The sequence below is a fragment of the Protobothrops mucrosquamatus genome, unplaced genomic scaffold, assembly GCF_001527695.2.
Source record: "Protobothrops mucrosquamatus isolate PMUCROS unplaced genomic scaffold, P.Mucros_1.0 scaffold6507, whole genome shotgun sequence".
Classification (NCBI taxonomy): domain Eukaryota; kingdom Metazoa; phylum Chordata; class Lepidosauria; order Squamata; family Viperidae; genus Protobothrops; species Protobothrops mucrosquamatus.
The window spans coordinates 1095-20000 of NW_015392331.1; the positions used below are offsets into that span (position 1 = coordinate 1095).

An 18906-nucleotide genomic window follows, 5' to 3' on the forward strand; every position below is an offset into this window, starting at 1 on the left:
CCCACCCAATGGACCACACCCAGACAATGGGCCACACCCACCCGGCACTCGACAATGCATAAGTGGGTTTTGGGTTGCAGTTTGGGCACTCGGTCTCTAAAAGGTTCGCCATCACTGACCCAACTCATTTCGTTGCGGGTTACACGACGACCGTAAAGGTATTCTATTCTCTTAAGGTTCACACTCTTGATGGCCTCCCTTGATGATCAAACAAAGCAAAGGGGAGAGGCAAAGAAGGTGGAGGTGGTTTATCTGAGATTTTTAACGTGCTTTGTACGGCCTTTCTTCAAACCCACGTAGTCCGTGTAAGGTCTCGCAAATCCACTGGTTACAGATGAGTGACAGGGGTGGCCGGCTTTGCGTCTTCGAGATCGGCATCCACCCAGAAGGACCGGCGATGCCGGCGCAGGACTTCGATGGCCTTGGTTTCTAGCGGAGTCGGGTTAACACCCAAGTCCTCCAAGCCAGGAAGATCCGGAAACCTCTTATCAGTCACGTAGAACTTTAAACAGATAAGAAAAGGCAATTATATTCCACGTGCACTTACGCATTTTAACTCTGCCGTAATTAAATTAAGGCGACCGTATCGGGCCGATTCAGGGGAAAGGGCCCTTTGCTGGAGACATGTCGTGCTTACAGTATTAAAAAGGTGTGTGTGTGTGTGTGTGTGTGTGTGTGTGAATGCTCACAACTCACTAATCTGCCATTGAAAAGTTGCCATGTTGATCAATTAGAACAGTGTTTCTCAACCTGGACAATTTTAAGGCATGTGGACTTCAACTCCCAGAATTCCACAGCCAGCATTGCTGGCTGTGGAATTCTGGGAGTTGAAGTCCACCTGCCTTAAAATTGTCAAGGTGGAGAAACACTGAATTAGAAAATGAATCGTTTTTGTTCTTTTTTTGGCGTTTTCTTACATTTGGAAAGAGTAGGGTGGGAAGAAAGATGCTCTGGTTAATAAAAAAAAGTAGAAATTGGATAAAAACGCACGCATTTGCCCTCCAGTGCTCAAATTGGCAGCATTAAGACTTGTGGACTTCAATTCCCAGAATTCCTCAGCCAGCCTTCTGCACGCGTTAGGCCCAATACAGGTAGTCCTCAACTTACAACAGTTCATTTAGTGACCGTTCGAAGTTACAACGGCAATGAAAAAAGCGACTTAGGACCATTTTTTTTTATTAAGGCAAGTTCCCTTATCTTGAGATTTTCATTTTTTTGTTGTTGTTGTTCCTTGTTCCTTTTCTTAGAGGCATCTCTTAACAGTATTTCAAAATGGCCGGGATTCATTGCAACGCAAATCTAGGAACGGCCACACCCTGATAAGGAACATACCATAATAACCTTGTGTAAATGTTAAAATCAACATATCTTTTTTCTGGCCTTTTAAAAAAAATAATAAAAAAATCCACCTAGAGGATCCTGTTTTGTATTTCAATACGGCATATTTTGCCACACACACGTTATTGTGTTATCTGTTTGTTGCTAAAGGGAAAGCGTACTATGAACCAGGAACAAAAAATGAAACCGAAAAAGTATAAATGTTTTGCAGTTCTGCACTCACCCGATCCACTTTGTCTCTTGTGATCGAGGGCTCAAATGGATTCATCTCAAAAAATCTCGCAATGAAACTGCAATTTGAGGAAGCGCAAAAAAACAAAATGAATTCAGCTGTTATAATAATAATAATAATAATAATAATAATAATAATAATAATAATAATAATAATAATAATAATAATAATAATAAAGTTGGAAGGGACCTTGGAGGTCATCAAGTCCAACCCCCTGCTCAGGCAGGAAACCCTATACCATTTCAGACAAATGGCTGTCCAGTCTCTTCTTAAAAACTTCCAGTGTTGGGGCATTCACCGCTTCTGGAGGCAGGTTGTTCCACTGGTTAATTGTTCTCACTGTCAGGAAGTTTCTCCTTAGTTCCAGGTTGCTTCTCTCCTTGGTTAGTTTCCATCTGTTGCTTCTTGTCCTGCCTTCAGGGGCTTTGGAGAACAGCTTGACTCCCTCTTCTTTGGGGCAGCCCCTGAGATACTGGAAGACTGCTATCATGTCCCCCCTCGTCCTTCTCTTCGTTAAACTAGACATACCCAATTCCAGCAACCGTTCCTTGTATGTTTTAGCCTCCAGTCCCCTAATCATCTTTGTTGCTCTTCTCTGCACTCTTTCTAGAGTCTCAACATCTTTTTTACATCGTGGTGACCAAAACTGGATGCAGTATTCCAAGTGTGGCCTTACCAAGGCATTGTAAAGTGGTATTAACACTTCACGTGATCTTGATTCTGTCCCTCTGTTAATGCAGCCCAGCACTGTGTTGGCTTTTTTGGCAGCTGCAGCACACGGCTGGGTCCTCTTTAAGTGACTGTCCACTAGGACTCTGAGGTCCCTCTCACAGTTGCTACTATTGAGCAAGGTACCCCCTATACTATACCTGTACATAAACCAGAATCTGATTTGGTCTGCATTTAATACTTTCGATATATCAGATTTGCCTGTTGACGGAACACGACACAGTTCCTTGTGTTTCATCAATACAACCCAGATATTCTATTGAGTGGAAACTGTTGATTGCAACTGGAGTTTTTAATTCTCCAAAATGCCTTCACAAAGACTTGGGATTGTTCCAAAGATGCTTTTTTTTCCCCCAAAAAGGCAATTGGACTTTTTTTTTCCCCTTGAAAACTGAAGAAGCTTCTGGGAAGAGAAGCAAAACTTTTTCTTTTTACATATATATTTAGCAAACAGCATATTGTCTGGGTACATGTATTTAACTAACAACAATAGATATAGTTAATTATCATAAACAGTATTAATTAAATCACTCAGTCGCCTTCTTCTTACTAATATATATTCAAAATTACATGTCACATTCCTTTCTCTCTGACTCGTTTTTCTAGCCATGGGTAAAAGTTATCCCATGTTCTAAAACAGAAGCGAAACTTTTTCAAGAAAAAAAAACAAAGGAATTCCAGTTTCCTTTTGGAAAAAGCAACTTTGGGTCTTGCATTCAGCGAGATCCATGGTTGTTGTTTTTTTCCTGGCCTATCCTAAAGATGTACTCCTTTTTGCTCAGTTTATAAAAGCTTCAGCCAGAAAAACGGAGATGGAAACCAATAAAAGCAAAGCAGGAGTGAAGACAGCCTCCGTTGGAATTGGAAACTGGGATCTGGAGATGTGCAGAAAAGCACTTGGCCCTTGTTGCAGATGAACACCCTCTTCTGTCCGAGAAGCAACGCAATTCTCTTATTCTTCACAAACCATCTGAATCATCTCTTCCAGTTTCTTGCCTGCTATCCTGTCTATCTATCTATCTTCTTTATCTCTCTTATCTCTCTCTCTATCATCTATCTTCTTTATCGATCTATCTTTATCTTCTCTATCTTCTCATCTATCTTCCTATCTATCTTCCTATCTATCTTCCTATCTATCTATCTATCTATCTATCTATCTATCTATCTATCTATCTATCTATCTATCTATCTATCTATCTATCTATCTATCTATCTATCTTCATCTCTCTTATCTCTCTCTATCATCTATCTTCTTTATCGATCTATCTTTATCTTCTCTATCTTCTCATCTATCTTCCTATCTATCTTCCTATCTATCTTCCTATCTATCTATCTATCTATCTATCTATCCATCTATCTATCTATCTATCTATCTATCTATCTATCTATCTATCTATCTATCTATCTTCATCTCTCTTATCTCTATCATCTATCTTCTTTATCGATCTATCTTTATCTTCTCTATCTTCTCATCTATCTTCTCATCTATCTTCCTATCTATCTTCCTATCTTCCTATCTTCCTATCTATCTATCTATCTATCTATCTATCTATCTATCTATCTATCTATCTATCTATCTATCTATCTATCTATCTCTCTATCTCTCTATCTCTCTATCTATCTATCTTCTTTATCTCTCTTATCTCTCTATCATCTATCTTCTTTATCGATCTATCTTAATCTTCTCTATCTTCTCATCTATCTTCCTATCTATCTATCTATCTATCTATCTATCTATCTATCTATCTATCTATCTATCTATCTATCTATCTATCTATCTATCTATCTATCATCTATATCATCTATCTATCTTCTTTATCTCTATCTTCTCTATCTTCTCTATCTTCCTATTTATCTTCCTATCTATCTATACCTCCCTCCCTCTCTTCTTTATCTGTGTCTGTCTGTCTGTCTGTCTGTCTGTCTGTCCGTCCGTCCATCCATCCATCCATCCATCCATCTCAATCAGCTGTTCCAGTTTCTTGCCTGCTATCCTGTCACACTGAACCTGGGTTTTTTTGGAACTGGAGCAGGTATTTTGCCTTGCAAGGGGGGCAACTGACAGAGAGAAGCCAAGGCAGAGGAGACTTTTATGCATTGTTCTTATGTACAGTGAAAGCTACATAAAATAGGTACTTACAACAAAACCAGTTTTTACCTGGCGTGAGGTTTCTGCCTAAGAGACTATTTATTTCTATAGAAAACTATACAATGGAGGGTTGCTGCAATTGGGTATGTCATGTTCAGGGGTGGGGAACCTTGGCTCTTTTATGACTGGTGGACTTCAACTCCCAGAATTCCTGAGCCAGCCACGCTGAGGGGAAAGGGAGAGGTTTCCAAGCTGAGCCATGCCGGCTCAGGAATTCTGGGAGTTGAAGTCCACGAGTCTTAAAGTTGCCAAGGTTGAGGACCCCTGAGATAGGGCAGGGGTGGGGAACCTTGGTTCTTTTATGACTGGTGGACTTCAACTCCCAGAATTCCTGAGCCAGCCACGCTGAGGCGAAAGGGAGAGGTTTCCAAGCTGAGCCATACTGGCTCAGGAATTCTGGGAGTTGAAGTCCACGAGTCATAAAAGAGCCAAGGTTGCCTACCCCTGGTCTAGTTTAATGAAGAGAAGGACTAGGGGTGACAGGACATCAGCCTTCCACTATTTGAGGGGCTGCCACCGAAAAGTGGGGCCAAGCTATTCTCCAAAGCCCCTGAAGGCAGGACGAGAAGCAACAGATGGAAACGTATCATGGAGAGAAGCCAGCTGGAAGTAAGGAGATATTTCCTGACAGTGAGAACAATTAACCAGTGGAACGGCTCGTCTCCAAAAATTGTGGGTGCTCCATCACTTGGAGATTTTCAAAAGAAGACTAGAGAACTTCTTGTCCAATATGGTAGAGGGTCTCCTGCTTGAGCAAGGGGTTGGATTAAAAGACCTCCAAAGTCACCAGTGACTCAACATCCTTAAGGTTCAGCCTACGAAGGAACCCATCACCAACCAAATAACAATCCGACTTACAGGAAGAGGGGACGAGGCAGGGGGTACGTGAGGAAGGGTCTGTGCATGACCGAGTACAGGAACTTGATCATGTCATACAAGAAGTACCTGTGAGGGCTGCAAAAGAGAAAAAAAAAAGAGAGAAAGAAAATGGGGCAGACGTGAGATGAGAAATATGCAGTGTAACAATGAGTTAAGAACTTTTGAGTACAGGTAGTCCTCGACTCAAAACTTAACAGTTCATTTAGTCACCGTTCAAAGTTGTAACGGCACCGAGACGAAGAGACTTACGACCGCGTTTCACACTTAACGACCGTTGCAGCATTCCCCCCAGGGTCACGTGATCAAAATTCAGACGCTTAATATTGTGTTATTAAGTAGATGATTTAACAGGACGGGAGATAGGTAACTCTTAGGAACTAGAACAAGATCGTATTCAAATAGATAAAATACGTATTTTGGATATTGTAGTTTGTTACGAAGTGAGATAAGGGAAATTTGGGTTGCCCAAAGTCTGACAATTATAAATACCAAAGGTTACATTGGAATATGGATAAGAAATTAAAAACGGAGTAAAAATCAGTAACAGGATATGGATTGTTTATGAAGATTGAATGCAATTAAGATACGTATAAGCTAAAAATTTATTGATAAATGTAATAATGGCGTTTTCATTGAGTTGGTGTAATTAGAAATGTACTAACCTAAATATGAGACAGTAAATGTTAACGGAAAAAGAGACGAAATATTTGAGGGTGTAACCTGAGATTTGCACAAAGATTTTGTTATTGAACTCTATCTATCTATCTATCTATCTATCTATCTATCTATCTATCTATCTATCTATCTATCTATCTATCTATCTATCTATCTATCTATCTATCTATCTATCTATCTCTATCTTTTATATCTCTATCTATCTATCTTCATCTATCTCTATCTGTCTGTCTGTCTGTCTATCATCTCTCTCACTTTCTTTCTTATATCTATCATCTTCTTTTTCTTTTTTATATCTATCTATCTATCATCTATCTATCTTCTTTATCTTCTAACTATCTATCTTTTATATCTATCTTCATCTATCTCTGTCTATCATCTATCTATCTATCATCTATCTCTCTATCTTTCTTTCTTTCTTATATCTATCATCTTATCTTTTTCTTTTTTATATCTATCTATCATCTATCTATCTTCTTTATCTTCTATCTCTCTATCTTTTATATCTATCTTCATCTATCTCTATCTGTCTGTCTATCATCTATCTATCATCTCTCTTTCTTTCTTTCTTTCTTTTTCTTTCTTCTATCTATCTATCTATCTATCTATCTATCTATCTATCTATCTATCTATCTATCTATCTATCTATCTATCTATCCATCCATCCATCCATCCATCTCTTCTTTCTTTCTCTATCTTTTCCTCTGTCTGTCTGTCTGTCTGTCTGTCTGTCTGTCTGTCTGTCTGTCTGTCTGTCCGTCCGTCCATCCATTGGCAAACAAGATATTGCCTTGTCCTATTTACAGTATCTATTCCTCTTGCGGGGGGGTGGGCTGCCTTAGAGTCAGTCTTGAACTCCTGGCGATTGCCCAGCCATCTTTCATGGCAAGATTCCAGAAGTGGCTTGCAATGCATTGTCTGCTTTCTAGGGCTGAGAGAGACCGACTGGCGCAAAATCACCCTACTGGCTGTTTGCTCAAGGTGGGACTAGAATTCTCGGTCTCCCAATTTCTAGCCGGGTACCTTAATATTCGGCTGGCAGGAAAGTCTCTCAGTTTAGGGCAGGGGTGGGCAACCTTGGCTCTTTTTTGACTCGTGGACTTCAACTCCCAGAATTCCTGAGCCAGCCACGCTGAGGGGACAGGGAGAGATTTCCAAGCTGAGCCACGCTGGCTCAGGAATTCTGGGAGTTGAAGTCCACGAGTCTTAAAGTTGCCAAGGGTGAGGACCCCTGATATAGGGCCGGGGTGGGGAACCTCGGCTCTTTTATGACTCGTGGACTTCAACTCCCAGAATTCCTGAGCCAGCCATGCTGAGGGGAAAGGGAGAGGTTTCCAAGCTGAGCCACGCTGGCCCAGGAATTCTGGGAGTTGAAGTCCACGAGTCATGAAGCGGCCTAGGCCTAGGCCAGAGGTAGGCAACCGTGGCTCTTTTATGACTCGTGGACTTCAACTCCCAGAATTCCTGAGCCAGCCAAGCTGAGGGGAAAGAGAGGTTTCCAAGCTGAGCCAGGCTGGCTCAGGAATTCTGGGAGTTGAAGTCCACGAGTCATAAAAGAGCCAAGGTTGCCTACCCCTGGTTTAGGGCAAAGGAAGGTAATTTTTCATGGAGCTATGAGGCATACCAAAGCCTACCAGGATGATGAGATACGAAAGTCCCAGGTTTATGGAAACGGACCCGCGAAGAAGTGTTGAAATTTAACTTTTATTATGTCCGCCTGACGACAATGGGCCTTTGATTCAGGATGGGAAACGCTGAGTTTATGGGAAATCTTGCAATGAGGTTTCTGGGCCAGAGGGAAACGTGGATGCTATCAGCTCCTACGAGCAAGGCGAGGTCCTGGCTGAAGATGGAAGGGTAAAGGCAAGAAAAAGTCAACTATTTTTATTGGCAACGGCGTGGAAATGAACTGTCATTTCACTTCTTCTGGAAGGTGTTTTTTTCCATGTCTGGGTGTGCCTTGCAGGTCCTTGCTCCTCACGGTGATTCTACTGCAGGATCTCACCGGACCTGGCTGCTTTCAAGGTCAGCCAGGTCTTTGCCTTCTGCTGAGGTAGAGGAGAGGCAGAGGGACAAAGATCGTCCATCCAGGTATTGAACAGGTTAAAGAAGGGATTTCAGCTCTCCTCCCCTCCATTCTGTGCTTGATGGTAGTCATGGCTACCTCTGCCCTCCCCTCTTTGATGGACAGGTAGGAAGGCCAGTCTGGTCTCAGGATGGGGGACTCTCAGGGTGTATGTCAAAACTGTAGAAGAGGGGTCCAATTTATTTGGCTTTATCTTATCTTTTTTTCCCCCTTTCCTTTATTTGATGTTGTTGCTAGTTGCGAAGTCGTGTCCGACCCATCGCGACCCCATGGACAACGTTCCTCCAGGCCTTCCTGCCCTCTACCATCTTCTGGAGTCCATTGAAGCTCAGGCCTCCTGCTTCAGGGACTCCATCCAGCCACCTCCTTCTCTGTCGTCCCCTTCTTCTCTTGCCCTCCATCTTTCCCAGCATCAGGCTCTTCTCCAGAGAGTCCTTCCTTCTCATTAGGTGGCCAAAGGACTTGAGTTTCAACTTCAGCATCTGGCCTTCTAAAGACCAGTTGGGGTGGATCTCCTCTAGGACCGACCGGTTGGATCGCCTTGCAGTCCAGGGGACTCGCAGGAGTCTTCTCCAGCACCATAGTTCAAAGGCCTCCATTCTTTGGCGCTCAGCCTTTCTTACGGTCCAACTTCCACAGCCATACATTGCAACTGGGAAAACCAAGGCCTTGACTCTACGCACTTTTGTTGGCAGGGTGATGTCTCTGCTTTTTAGTGTGCTGTCTAGATTTGTCGTGGCTTTCCTCCCCAGGAGCAAGTGTCTTCTAATTTCTTGGCTGCAGTCCCCATCTGTGGTGATCTTGGAGCCCAGGAAGATAAAATCTGTCACTGCCTCCATTTCTTCCCCATCTATTTGCCAGGAATTGAGAGGGCCGGATGCCGTGATCTTGGCTTTCTTATTTTATTTGGCTGAAGCTAATCACCAAATGGAATACAGGCGGTCCCCGGCTTATGAGAGCAACTCGGCCCAAAATTTCCAATGCTAAGCGAGACAGCCAAGCGAGTTTTGTCCCATTTTATGACGTTGCTTGCCGCAGTGGCTAAGTTGGTATCGCTGCTGCCGTTAAATTGGTATCACGGGAAGCGAACCTGCCTTCCCCTTTGACTTTGCTCATCAGATGGTCGCAAAAGGGGATCACGTCTCTCTCTCTCACACACACACATACACACACACACACACACACACACAGGACACTGCAACTGTCATAAATACGAGCCAGTTGGCAAGTGGCTGAATTTTGATCATGTGAACCAAGGGAACACTACAACGGTTGTAAGGGTGAAAAATTGTTATTTTCCCCCCCTAGTGCCGGGTTGCAAAAGGGGATCACGTCTCTCTCTCTCTCTCTCTCTCTCTCTCTCTCTCTCTCTCTCTCTCTCTCTCACACACACACACACACACACACACACACACACACACACACACACACTGGACACTGCAACCGTCACAAATACAAGCCAGTTGGCAAGTAGTTGAATTTTGATCACGTGAACCAAGGGAACACTACCACGGTCGTTAAGGGTGAAAAATTGTCATTTCCCCCCCCACCCCAGTGCTGGTTAAAACTTGAGCTAAATGGATGATTTTAAGTCGAGGACTACCTGTAAAAGATTTTAATTCAAACTCTCTATCCAGCCACCTTATTCTGGACCCAGAAATTTGAAGCATGAAACGGTGGTTTTACAACCATTTGGGTAGTACGAAACTCAGCCTTTCCACAGGGTTTTTTTCCCATCAAAATCAGGAGAGAACAATGAAGGGTTTTGAATTGGAATTTGGCACTGAACGGCACGCTCTCCGCATACCGATGACAACGTATTGCCAACCCCTGTCAAGGCTTCTTAACTCACTGTAACCTGATGTTTGTTTCTGCTAAACAAACTGGAGCAATCAAATCATAAAGCAGTGGATTTATTTATTTAGCCTTGCCGATGTGCTGCTCCCATCACTAGGAGCATCTCCCGATCCTCCAGTACGCAGACAAGCTTTGATCATTTAAAAATGGTGAGCAAACAAAATGAGAACAAAAGCTTAACAAAAGGTTACTACTATCCCAAAGGTGCTTATTATTATTAATTTTTTGGTTCCAAAAGGCAACTTGAGGGTTTCCCCCCCCCTTGAAAACATTTCCCTTCTCATCAAGAAGCTTCTTCAGTTCGTGAAGAAGCAAACCAGTTTTTTTGGAGGGTTGCTATTAGCTCGGGGTCCCTCCAATCCAGGCAAAAAATAGGGGCAGAGCCAAGCTGATCTTGTAAGACTTTGAATCCAACAAGTCAAAATGAACTCTTTTTATTTACACAATCATTTCTGCGACCTTAAAAATGATTTTCTGGACACGCTCGTGAGCTGGAGGGGTTTATCCACTCCTCATTTTAAACAATTTGGGGCTGGAATGGGGTAGAACTGGACCTGCGTTTTAAAGCTTTCCTCCCAGTATGAAAACTATGTAACATTTCAGGTTAACAGCCAATTTATCAAGACGTCTGAATCTTTGTAATGCGGAATGTCAAAACTGTGTAAATAAAATGCAACTAATAAAAGTCTTTCCCAGTTGCAATGTATGGCTGGGAGAGTTGGACCATCAGAAAGGCTGAGCGCCAAAGAATTGAGGCCTTTGAACTCTGGTGCTGGAGAAGACTCCTGCGAGTCTTGAAGGGTTTTTTTTTTTTAAAGGAACACAAGAGCATTAAAGACAGAACAAATGTTGTAGGTTTTACATGAGAGAAGTAAAAAAACAAAACAGAAAACATACCCAACCAGTGCATATGTTTTTCCTTTAGAATCAGGGTCCTTGATAGCATTCATTACTGCCCGGGCTACATCAACCACCTATCAAATAATATTCAACAGAAAAAAATATTGACATGGTTAATTAAATTTTGTCAAGGTAATGATTTAGAAGCTAACCAGCTGATGTAATGTAAGACGTATGATGTAATGTTGGGAATGACTCAGCAGGGTCTATGTCCCTTGAAGAGCCAGCTGGGTCTGTGTCTCTTTAAGAGCAAGCAAGGTCTGTGTCTCTTTAAGAGCAAGCAAGGTCTGTGTCTCTTTAAGAGCAAGCAAGGGCTGTATCTCTTTAAGAGCCTTGTATAAAAGGGAAGGCTCCACAGATGTTTCTGTTTTCTATTCTATTCTATTCTATTCTATTCTATTCTATTCTATTCTATTCTATTCTATTCTATTCTATTCTTCTATTCTATTCTTTTAATTAGTACTTACGTAGACAGGCTGCTTCACAGTTTTCTTGCCAAAACCAACAATGGGTACTCCGCCAAACCGTCGCAACCCTATATCAAGAGAGGTAAGTCAACTAAAGATCCTTATTCATATTACTACTTTGCTTAGTTATTTTCCAATAGGTTTTAGAGCAGGAGTCCCCAACCCCCGGACCGGCACCAGTCCGCGGGATGTCGGGAACCGGTCTGCGCAAACAAGGGAAGCCCCATCCGCGGGATGCAGGCAGCACACAAAACTACGCACCCTCCTGTCCGCGGAAAAGCCTCTTTCCACAGAACCGGTTCCTGGTGCCCCAAAGATTGGGGGCCGCTGGGTTAGACAATGTATTTATTTTAATGTTTAACTTTTTTAACTTTTGTAAAAATGTAAAAATGTTCACAACTGCACATGCTTCACACTTAAAATCAGGAATAAGCCTAACAGAATTCAAAGGGGCTTAATTACATATTCATATAGTCCAACGTTCACAAAATTTCCATTGCTCACAACAGGATTATTAGCTATTATATAGATGGGAAACCCAAAAACTTGGATAAAAAGGGCTAACCATAGTGTTACACATCTAGTTCTTGCAACTAAATTTCATTGTTGATGTGTGCCGTTGTGCCCACAGTAAAAAAATGACAATAAAGGTTATCCTATCTATCTTATCTTGTCTATCTTATCCTGTCTTGCCTTGTCTTATCTTATCCTATCCTATCTTGCCTTATCTTACCTTATCTTATCTAATGACCATGAATTTACAATATTTTTTAAATGATCAAATAGGAAATGGCCCCTTACCCGTAGTTCCTGGAATCCCCACAAACCACTAGGGTTTGAAACCAAGATCTGAAAGGTTTATTACTGTACGGATTTAAACGAGAACCTTATTTAAACGTGTGCAGTTTTTTTCACATCAATAATGTAACCGCAGAAGGAAAAAAAAACATCCGGTGCAGCTTTCACGACTGCAGGAATATATATACTGTATTCTGTCCAATGCCTGTCTCTTTAGTAAAAAAGTTTATATGTTACAATAAACATACTTACCGGCGTAATAGTTTAAGAACCTGTCTTCTCTCCCATATATATCAGAAGGCTTCATAATGATGGCATCTGGAAATTCTGCCCTGACAACTTTTTCTCCTTCTGCCTATGGATCAAGTCATTGGAAGATTATTCAACTTCTCATACCGATGTGAGAGATGCAATTTCAACAACCAGATTTGACAGACTATGTCCTCCTAGCCCAGGGGTCTTCACACGTGGCCCTTTTATGACTGTTGGACTTCAACTCCCAGAATTCCCCAGCCAGCATGCCTGGCTGAGGAATTCTGGGAGTTGAAGTTCAACAGTCATAAAAGGGCCCCTTCCCAATTGTACATTTGAGCGTTTCAATATTCTGGCCCAGATGTGAAGCTGAACACGTGTCAGCAATGAGGACAAGGTTTGAGTGAGAAGTGGCACCTGGTTTTGTTTAGCTAAAGTCTGGCAGCAATCCAAAAATTAAAATGATTAAAATGGAAATGATAAGGAGATGGATTTTTTTTTATCTCCAGGCCTGGACACGACTGTAAGGATGTGCAGACATACCTTACCAAACCAATCAGATTAAGGCAATGTATACATTTCACAAATACAATTGAGATAATAATAATAACAACAATGATAATAATAATCATCATCATCGCCTTGGGTGCAATCCCAAAACAACTGGAGCACCACTTGAACACCATCATCGGCATTGACAAATTCGCCATTAGTCAATTGCAAAAGGTGGCCTTGCTAGGAACCGCTTCCATCCTGCGACGAGATCTGTAATACCATCAAACATCCACATCTGCCTATCCCAGGTCTTTGGGAAGGACTCAATAGGTAGACAAAATGCCAAATCCAGTCTGAACATCTGGCTGACTGTGCGATGATCAATAATAAAAATAATAATAGAGTTGGAAGGGACCTTGGAGGTCTTCTAGTCCAACCCCCTGCTCAGCCAGGAGACCCTAGACCAGGGGTAGGCAACCTTGGCTCTTATATGACTCGTGGACTTCAACTCCCAGAATTCCTGAGNCTCCCTTTCCCCTCAGCGTGGCTGGCTCAGGAATTCTGGGAGTTGAAGTCCACCAGTCATAAAAGAGCCAAGGTTGCCTACCTCTGGCCTAGGCCTAGGCCCTTTTATGACTCGTGGACTTCAACTCCCAGAATTCCTAAGCCGGCATGGCTCAGCTTGGAAACCTCCCTTTCCCCTCAGCATGGCTGGCTCAGGAATTCTGGGAGTTGAAGTCCACGAGTCATAAAAGAGCCAAGGTTGCCCACTGCTGCCATAGACCATTTCAGACAAAAGGCTGTCCAGTCTCTTCTTAAAAACTTCCAGTGTTCAAGCATCCACAACTTCTGGAGGCAAGGAGTTCCACTGGTTAATTGTTCTCCCTGTCAGGAAATTTCTCCTTAATTCCAGATTGAATAGTCTCCATCCCTTGCTTCTTCGCCTGCCTTCTGGCGCTTTGGAGAAGAGCTTGACCCCCCCCTCTTATAACATAATTACAAAGCGGCAGGGTCTAAAAACAAAAGGCCTAACATCGCTGAACAACCCACCTTAGTCCTGAGGTATTTTGAAGGACTTTGGCTGTCCGCGTTCAAGTGAGAAAAGTGAATCAATTTTTCCACTCCGGCCTGCTTTGAGAGGCGAGCGATCTCTCTAGGAAAGGAAACAAACACCTCTTCGAAGTTGAAGTTTCTGAAACGGGACCAAAACCAAGAATTAGGATCACTCGTGGTTCACGGAAAAAGTGTTGTTGTTGTTTTCCCCACACACACACACACGCCATAACCAGGACAGTGTTGCACAGAACTTAACAGAACATTGATTTATGTATTATGGGTAATCCTCAGCGTACAGCAGTTCTTTTAGTGACCGTCTGAAGTTACAACGGCACCGAAAAGAGGGGACTTAGGGCCGTTTTTCACACTTACGACCGCTGGGCATCCATCCCCCAGGGTCACGGGATTTACATTCGGACGCTTGACAACCGGTTCGCGTTTATGACGGTTGCGGTGTCCCGGGGGTCACGTGATCCCCTTTTGCGACCTTCTGACAAGCAAAGTCAACGGGGGAAGCCGGATTCGCTTAACAACCGGGTTACTAACTTAACAACGGCAGCGATTCACTTAACAACCGTGGCAAGTTCTACATAGTATGTTTTAAATGTGTGTTATGTATGTGTACACTTTCAGAGGAAGCAACTAAATTTCATTTTTAATACGTGCCGTTTTGCCCACAGGAAAAAAATGACAATAAAGGTTATCTATCTGTTTGTCTGTCTATCTATGTATTAATCTATGTATTAATCTATCTATCTATTATCTATATTATCTATTAACTATTATTTATTTATCTATTAATCTATCTGTCTATCTATTATCTATCAAGTATCTATCTTTCTATCTCTATTATCTATTATCTATCTATCAAGTATCTATCTTTCTATCTATCATCTATATCTATCATCTAGTATCTGTATCTATCTATCTATCTATCTATCTATCTATCTATTATCTATCTAATCTGTCTATCTATCTATCAACTATCATCTGTCTGTCTATCGCCATCCATCCATCCATCCATCCATCCATCCATCCATCCATCCATCTATCTATCTATCATCTATCTATCCATCCATCCATCCATCCATCCATCCATCCATCCATCCATCCATCCATCCATCCATCCATCCATCCATCCATCCATTTAAGAAAGGTCATAAAACGGGGAAAAATTCACTTAAGAGATGTCTGGCTTAGCAACAGAGATTTCAGGCTCAGTTGTGTCATAAACGGAGGACCACCTGCCTTAGATTTATTTCTCTCCTTTATTTTGTCCAACTCGTGGCAGGGCACATAAGCTCCTGCCCATTTTCCCCACAACAACCCTCTGAGGTGGGCTGAGCTGAAAGAGCCTACCACGAAGGTCTCTCTGGCACCAGGACGGTCAATCCTCAATTTATTTCAGCTGGGGGGGGGGGGGGAATTCACCTGGTTTCCCAGTCTCTTCCGACAAGGTTGATTACCACGTGGCTATTTTCGACAGCTCTCCAGGTAGAATCCTTGTCGCGCGCATCCCATTCCTGGTGACCACAGAAACACAAAAGTAAATTAAATGATGTCCGCACACCTTTCACAAAGTGTGGCCAGTAGTTTCTGGTCCATGTAATAGCAGTAACACTTATAGCAATAGCACTTATCTCATCTATCTATCTATCTCATCTCATCTCATCTTATCTATCTTTTCACTTGTTGTTTTGCCTTCGTAAAGATTTGAGGCAAATTCACACCCTACCATAAAAATAAGCTGTCCTAGGTCCCCCATGGGCCGAAGGTACAGGAGATCGTACTCGTCACAGCGGTACGGGATGACGACTTGGGAACCGATACGGCCTAGAAGAAGAACAAGAAAAAAGTTTCTTTGGAATGGGTCAATTACAGGATAGTAAACGTTAGCATTGAGCCACACACACTTTTTACATGTCAGATTGCAAAAGGGGTGTTCATCCAGGCATTAAGTTCCTCTGGGTTTCCCGAAGCCCTGTGCCCCGTGGTGTAGAGACCGTTTGAGCTACAGGGAAGGCGCCAGGCTAGGAAGTGGGAGAGCGTGAATTCTAGTCCCACCTTAGCCACGAAAGCCAGCTGGGTGACCTAGAGCCAGGCGTACACTCTCAGGATTGTCGTTTGTGGGGGGAAAGGAGGAGGGAGAAGTATTGGGTATGTTTGCTGCCCTGTTTGTAAAAATAACAAGCAATAGCACTTAGACTTATATACCGCTTGACAGTGCTTTACAGCCCTCTCTAAGTAGGTTACAAAGTCAGCCTATTGCTCCCAACGATCTGGGTCCTTATTTTACGACCTCAGAAGGATGGAAGGCTGAGTCAACCTTGAGCCGGTCAGGATCGAACTGCTGGCAGCGGGCAGTGAGTTAGCCTGCAATGCTACATTCTAGCCACTGCACCACCATGGCGCCTGCCTGCCCGCCCTCCTCCATCTCCCTCCCTCCCTCCCTCTGCTTCATTTTTTTTTAAATGTCCTGAATTATATCAACTTGATATTTTTGTTACATGCATATATATATATATATATATATCTTAAAAACAATCTTAAAAACAGACGAATGATTCCTGGGTACATTCATGATAAAAGATAAAAGAAAGTGAACACCAGGAAGAATTAAAAACTATAAAAGTTTTAATAAATTAGAGCCCAAGCTTTCACCGGCCACTGCCGGCATCATCAGGGATCTATGTAGGTTAATGGGAGCGCTTATTTATGGTCAAACTACTTTTGCACCCGACCCATGGATGCTGTCATGGGATTCCGTCGGCCAATCGGCGTTCTGACACTGTTTTTGTTTTATTAACCAACTTGCCTGCGCTGCTCCTATCCTCACACAACTTGCCACTGCTTTTTCCCTTCCCCTCTCTCCTTCTTCTTTTCTGTATTTCTGCACCAGTCTTTCGTTCTACCCTGCCGGGAATGGATCTACGTTCTATATATATATATATATAATTTTATGAAAAGCCTTTCTGATGGGCTCATTTAAAAAGAAATTTTATGATGCTGCTAGAGGATAAATTTGTAGCATTTACCTGCATGATTGAATGGCGTAATAGATATGCAAGTCGGACAAGCAATACCTTAATAGACGACAACATTAATTTATTAAATGAAGTCTATCCTTGTCATATATTACCTAGGTGGTTAACAATATATCGGCCCAGAAATCCTGTGGCCCCAAAGACTGTGGCCACAATGCCACTGACGGAGGAACGTCCACTGCGCCCATGAGGCATCACCGAATAGTGAATGGAGCGATCTTGTTGAAGAAGCGACAACACCCCTGCAGGAATGCCATAGCCTAAAACACAAGGACATTGAGCACACATATGAATATTTATTCATCTCCAAGATTTCCATTCAACCCCAAATTTCCATTGCTCGGCGAGACGGCGGTCGAGTTTTGCCCCATTTTACGACCTTTCTTGCCACGGTTCTTAAGTGAATCGCTGCAGCTGTTAAGTTAGTAACGCAGTTGTGAAGTGAAACTGGCTTCCCCGTCGACTATGTTTGTCGCAAAAGGTGATCACATGACGCCGGGACACTGCAGCCGTCGTAAAAATGAGTCAGTCGCTAAGCATCTGAATTTTGGTCACACGGCTTGCTGGGAGGACGACCGCGTTTTCCCCAAAATAAGACCCAACTGGAAAATAAGCCCTAGCGTGAGTTTTCAGGATGCTCGTAAAATCAGCCCCACCCCCAAAATAAGCCCCAGTTAAGATGGTCAGTCATGCCTTATTTCCCGGAATATAAGCTACAATCTGTGAATTGAGGAGGAGGAGGGTGGAGGAGGAAAGTAACTGAGTCCCTGCTGATTNCTCCCTTTCCCCTCAGCGTGGCTGGCTCAGGAATTCTGGGAGTTGAAGTCCACCAGTCATAAAAGAGCCAAGGTTGCCTACCTCTGGCCTAGGCCTAGGCCCTTTTATGACTCGTGGACTTCAACTCCCAGAATTCCTAAGCCGGCATGGCTCAGCTTGGAAACCTCCCTTTCCCCTCAGCATGGCTGGCTCAGGAATTTTGGGAGTTGAAGTCCACGAGTCATAAAAGAGCCAAGGTTGCCCACTGCTGCCATAGACCATTTCAGACAAAAGGCTGTCCAGTCTCTTCTTAAAAACTTCCAGTGTTCAAGCATCCACAACTTCTGGAGGCAAGGAGTTCCACTGGTTAATTGTTCTCCCTGTCAGGAAATTTCTCCTTAATTCCAGATTGAATAGTCTCCATCCCTTGCTTCTTCGCCTGCCTTCTGGCGCTTTGGAGAAGAGCTTGACCCCCCTCTTATAACATAATTACAAAGCGGCAGGGTCTAAAAACAAAAGGCCTAACATTGCTGAACAACCCACCTTAGTCCTGAGGTATTTTGAAGGACTTTGGCTGTCCGCGTTCAAGTGAGAAAAGTGAATCAATTTTTCCACTCCGGCCTGCTTTGAGAGGCGAGCGATCTCTCTAGGAAAGGAAACAAATACCTCTTCGAAGTTGAAGTTTCTGAAACGGGACCAAAACCAAGAATTAGGATCACTCGTGGTTCATGGAAAAAGTGTTGTTGTTGTTTTCCCCACACACACACACGCCATAACCAGGACAGTGTTGCACAGAACTTAACAGAACATTGATTTATGTATTATGGGTAATCCTCAGCGTACAGCAGTTCTTTTAGTGACCGTCTGAAGTTACAACGGCACCGAAAAGAGGGGACTTAGGGCCGTTTTTCACACTTACGACCACTGCGGCATCCATCCCAGGGTCACGGGATTTACATTCGGACGCTTGACAACCGGTTCGCGTTTATGACGGTTGCGGTGTCCCGGGGGTCACGTGATCCCCTTTTGCGACCTTCTGACAAGCAAAGTCAACGGGGGAAGCCGGATTCGCTTAACAACCGGGTTACTAACTTAATGGCAGCGATTCACTTAACAACCGTGGCAAGTTCTACATAGTATGTTTTAAATGTGTGTTATGTATGTGTACACTTTCAGAGGAAGCAACTAAATTT

At 43.0% G+C, this 18906-nt stretch overlaps 1 protein-coding gene across 1 annotated transcript; it reads right to left on the bottom strand.

Moving 5' to 3' along the window:
• Positions 1-233: 233 nt before the first annotated feature.
• Positions 234-17217, bottom strand: NDUFA9 (NADH:ubiquinone oxidoreductase subunit A9; the record flags this gene model as incomplete). The annotated part of the gene is made up of 10 exons (XM_015829598.1): positions 234-502; positions 1562-1628; positions 5307-5402; positions 10843-10919; positions 11313-11380; positions 12363-12465; positions 13908-14049; positions 15345-15436; positions 15649-15746; positions 17053-17217. Coding segments are annotated over 10 exons (1082 nt in total), but the record flags the coding sequence as incomplete, so codon positions are not given.
• Between the last annotated feature and the right edge of the window lie 1689 nt (positions 17218-18906).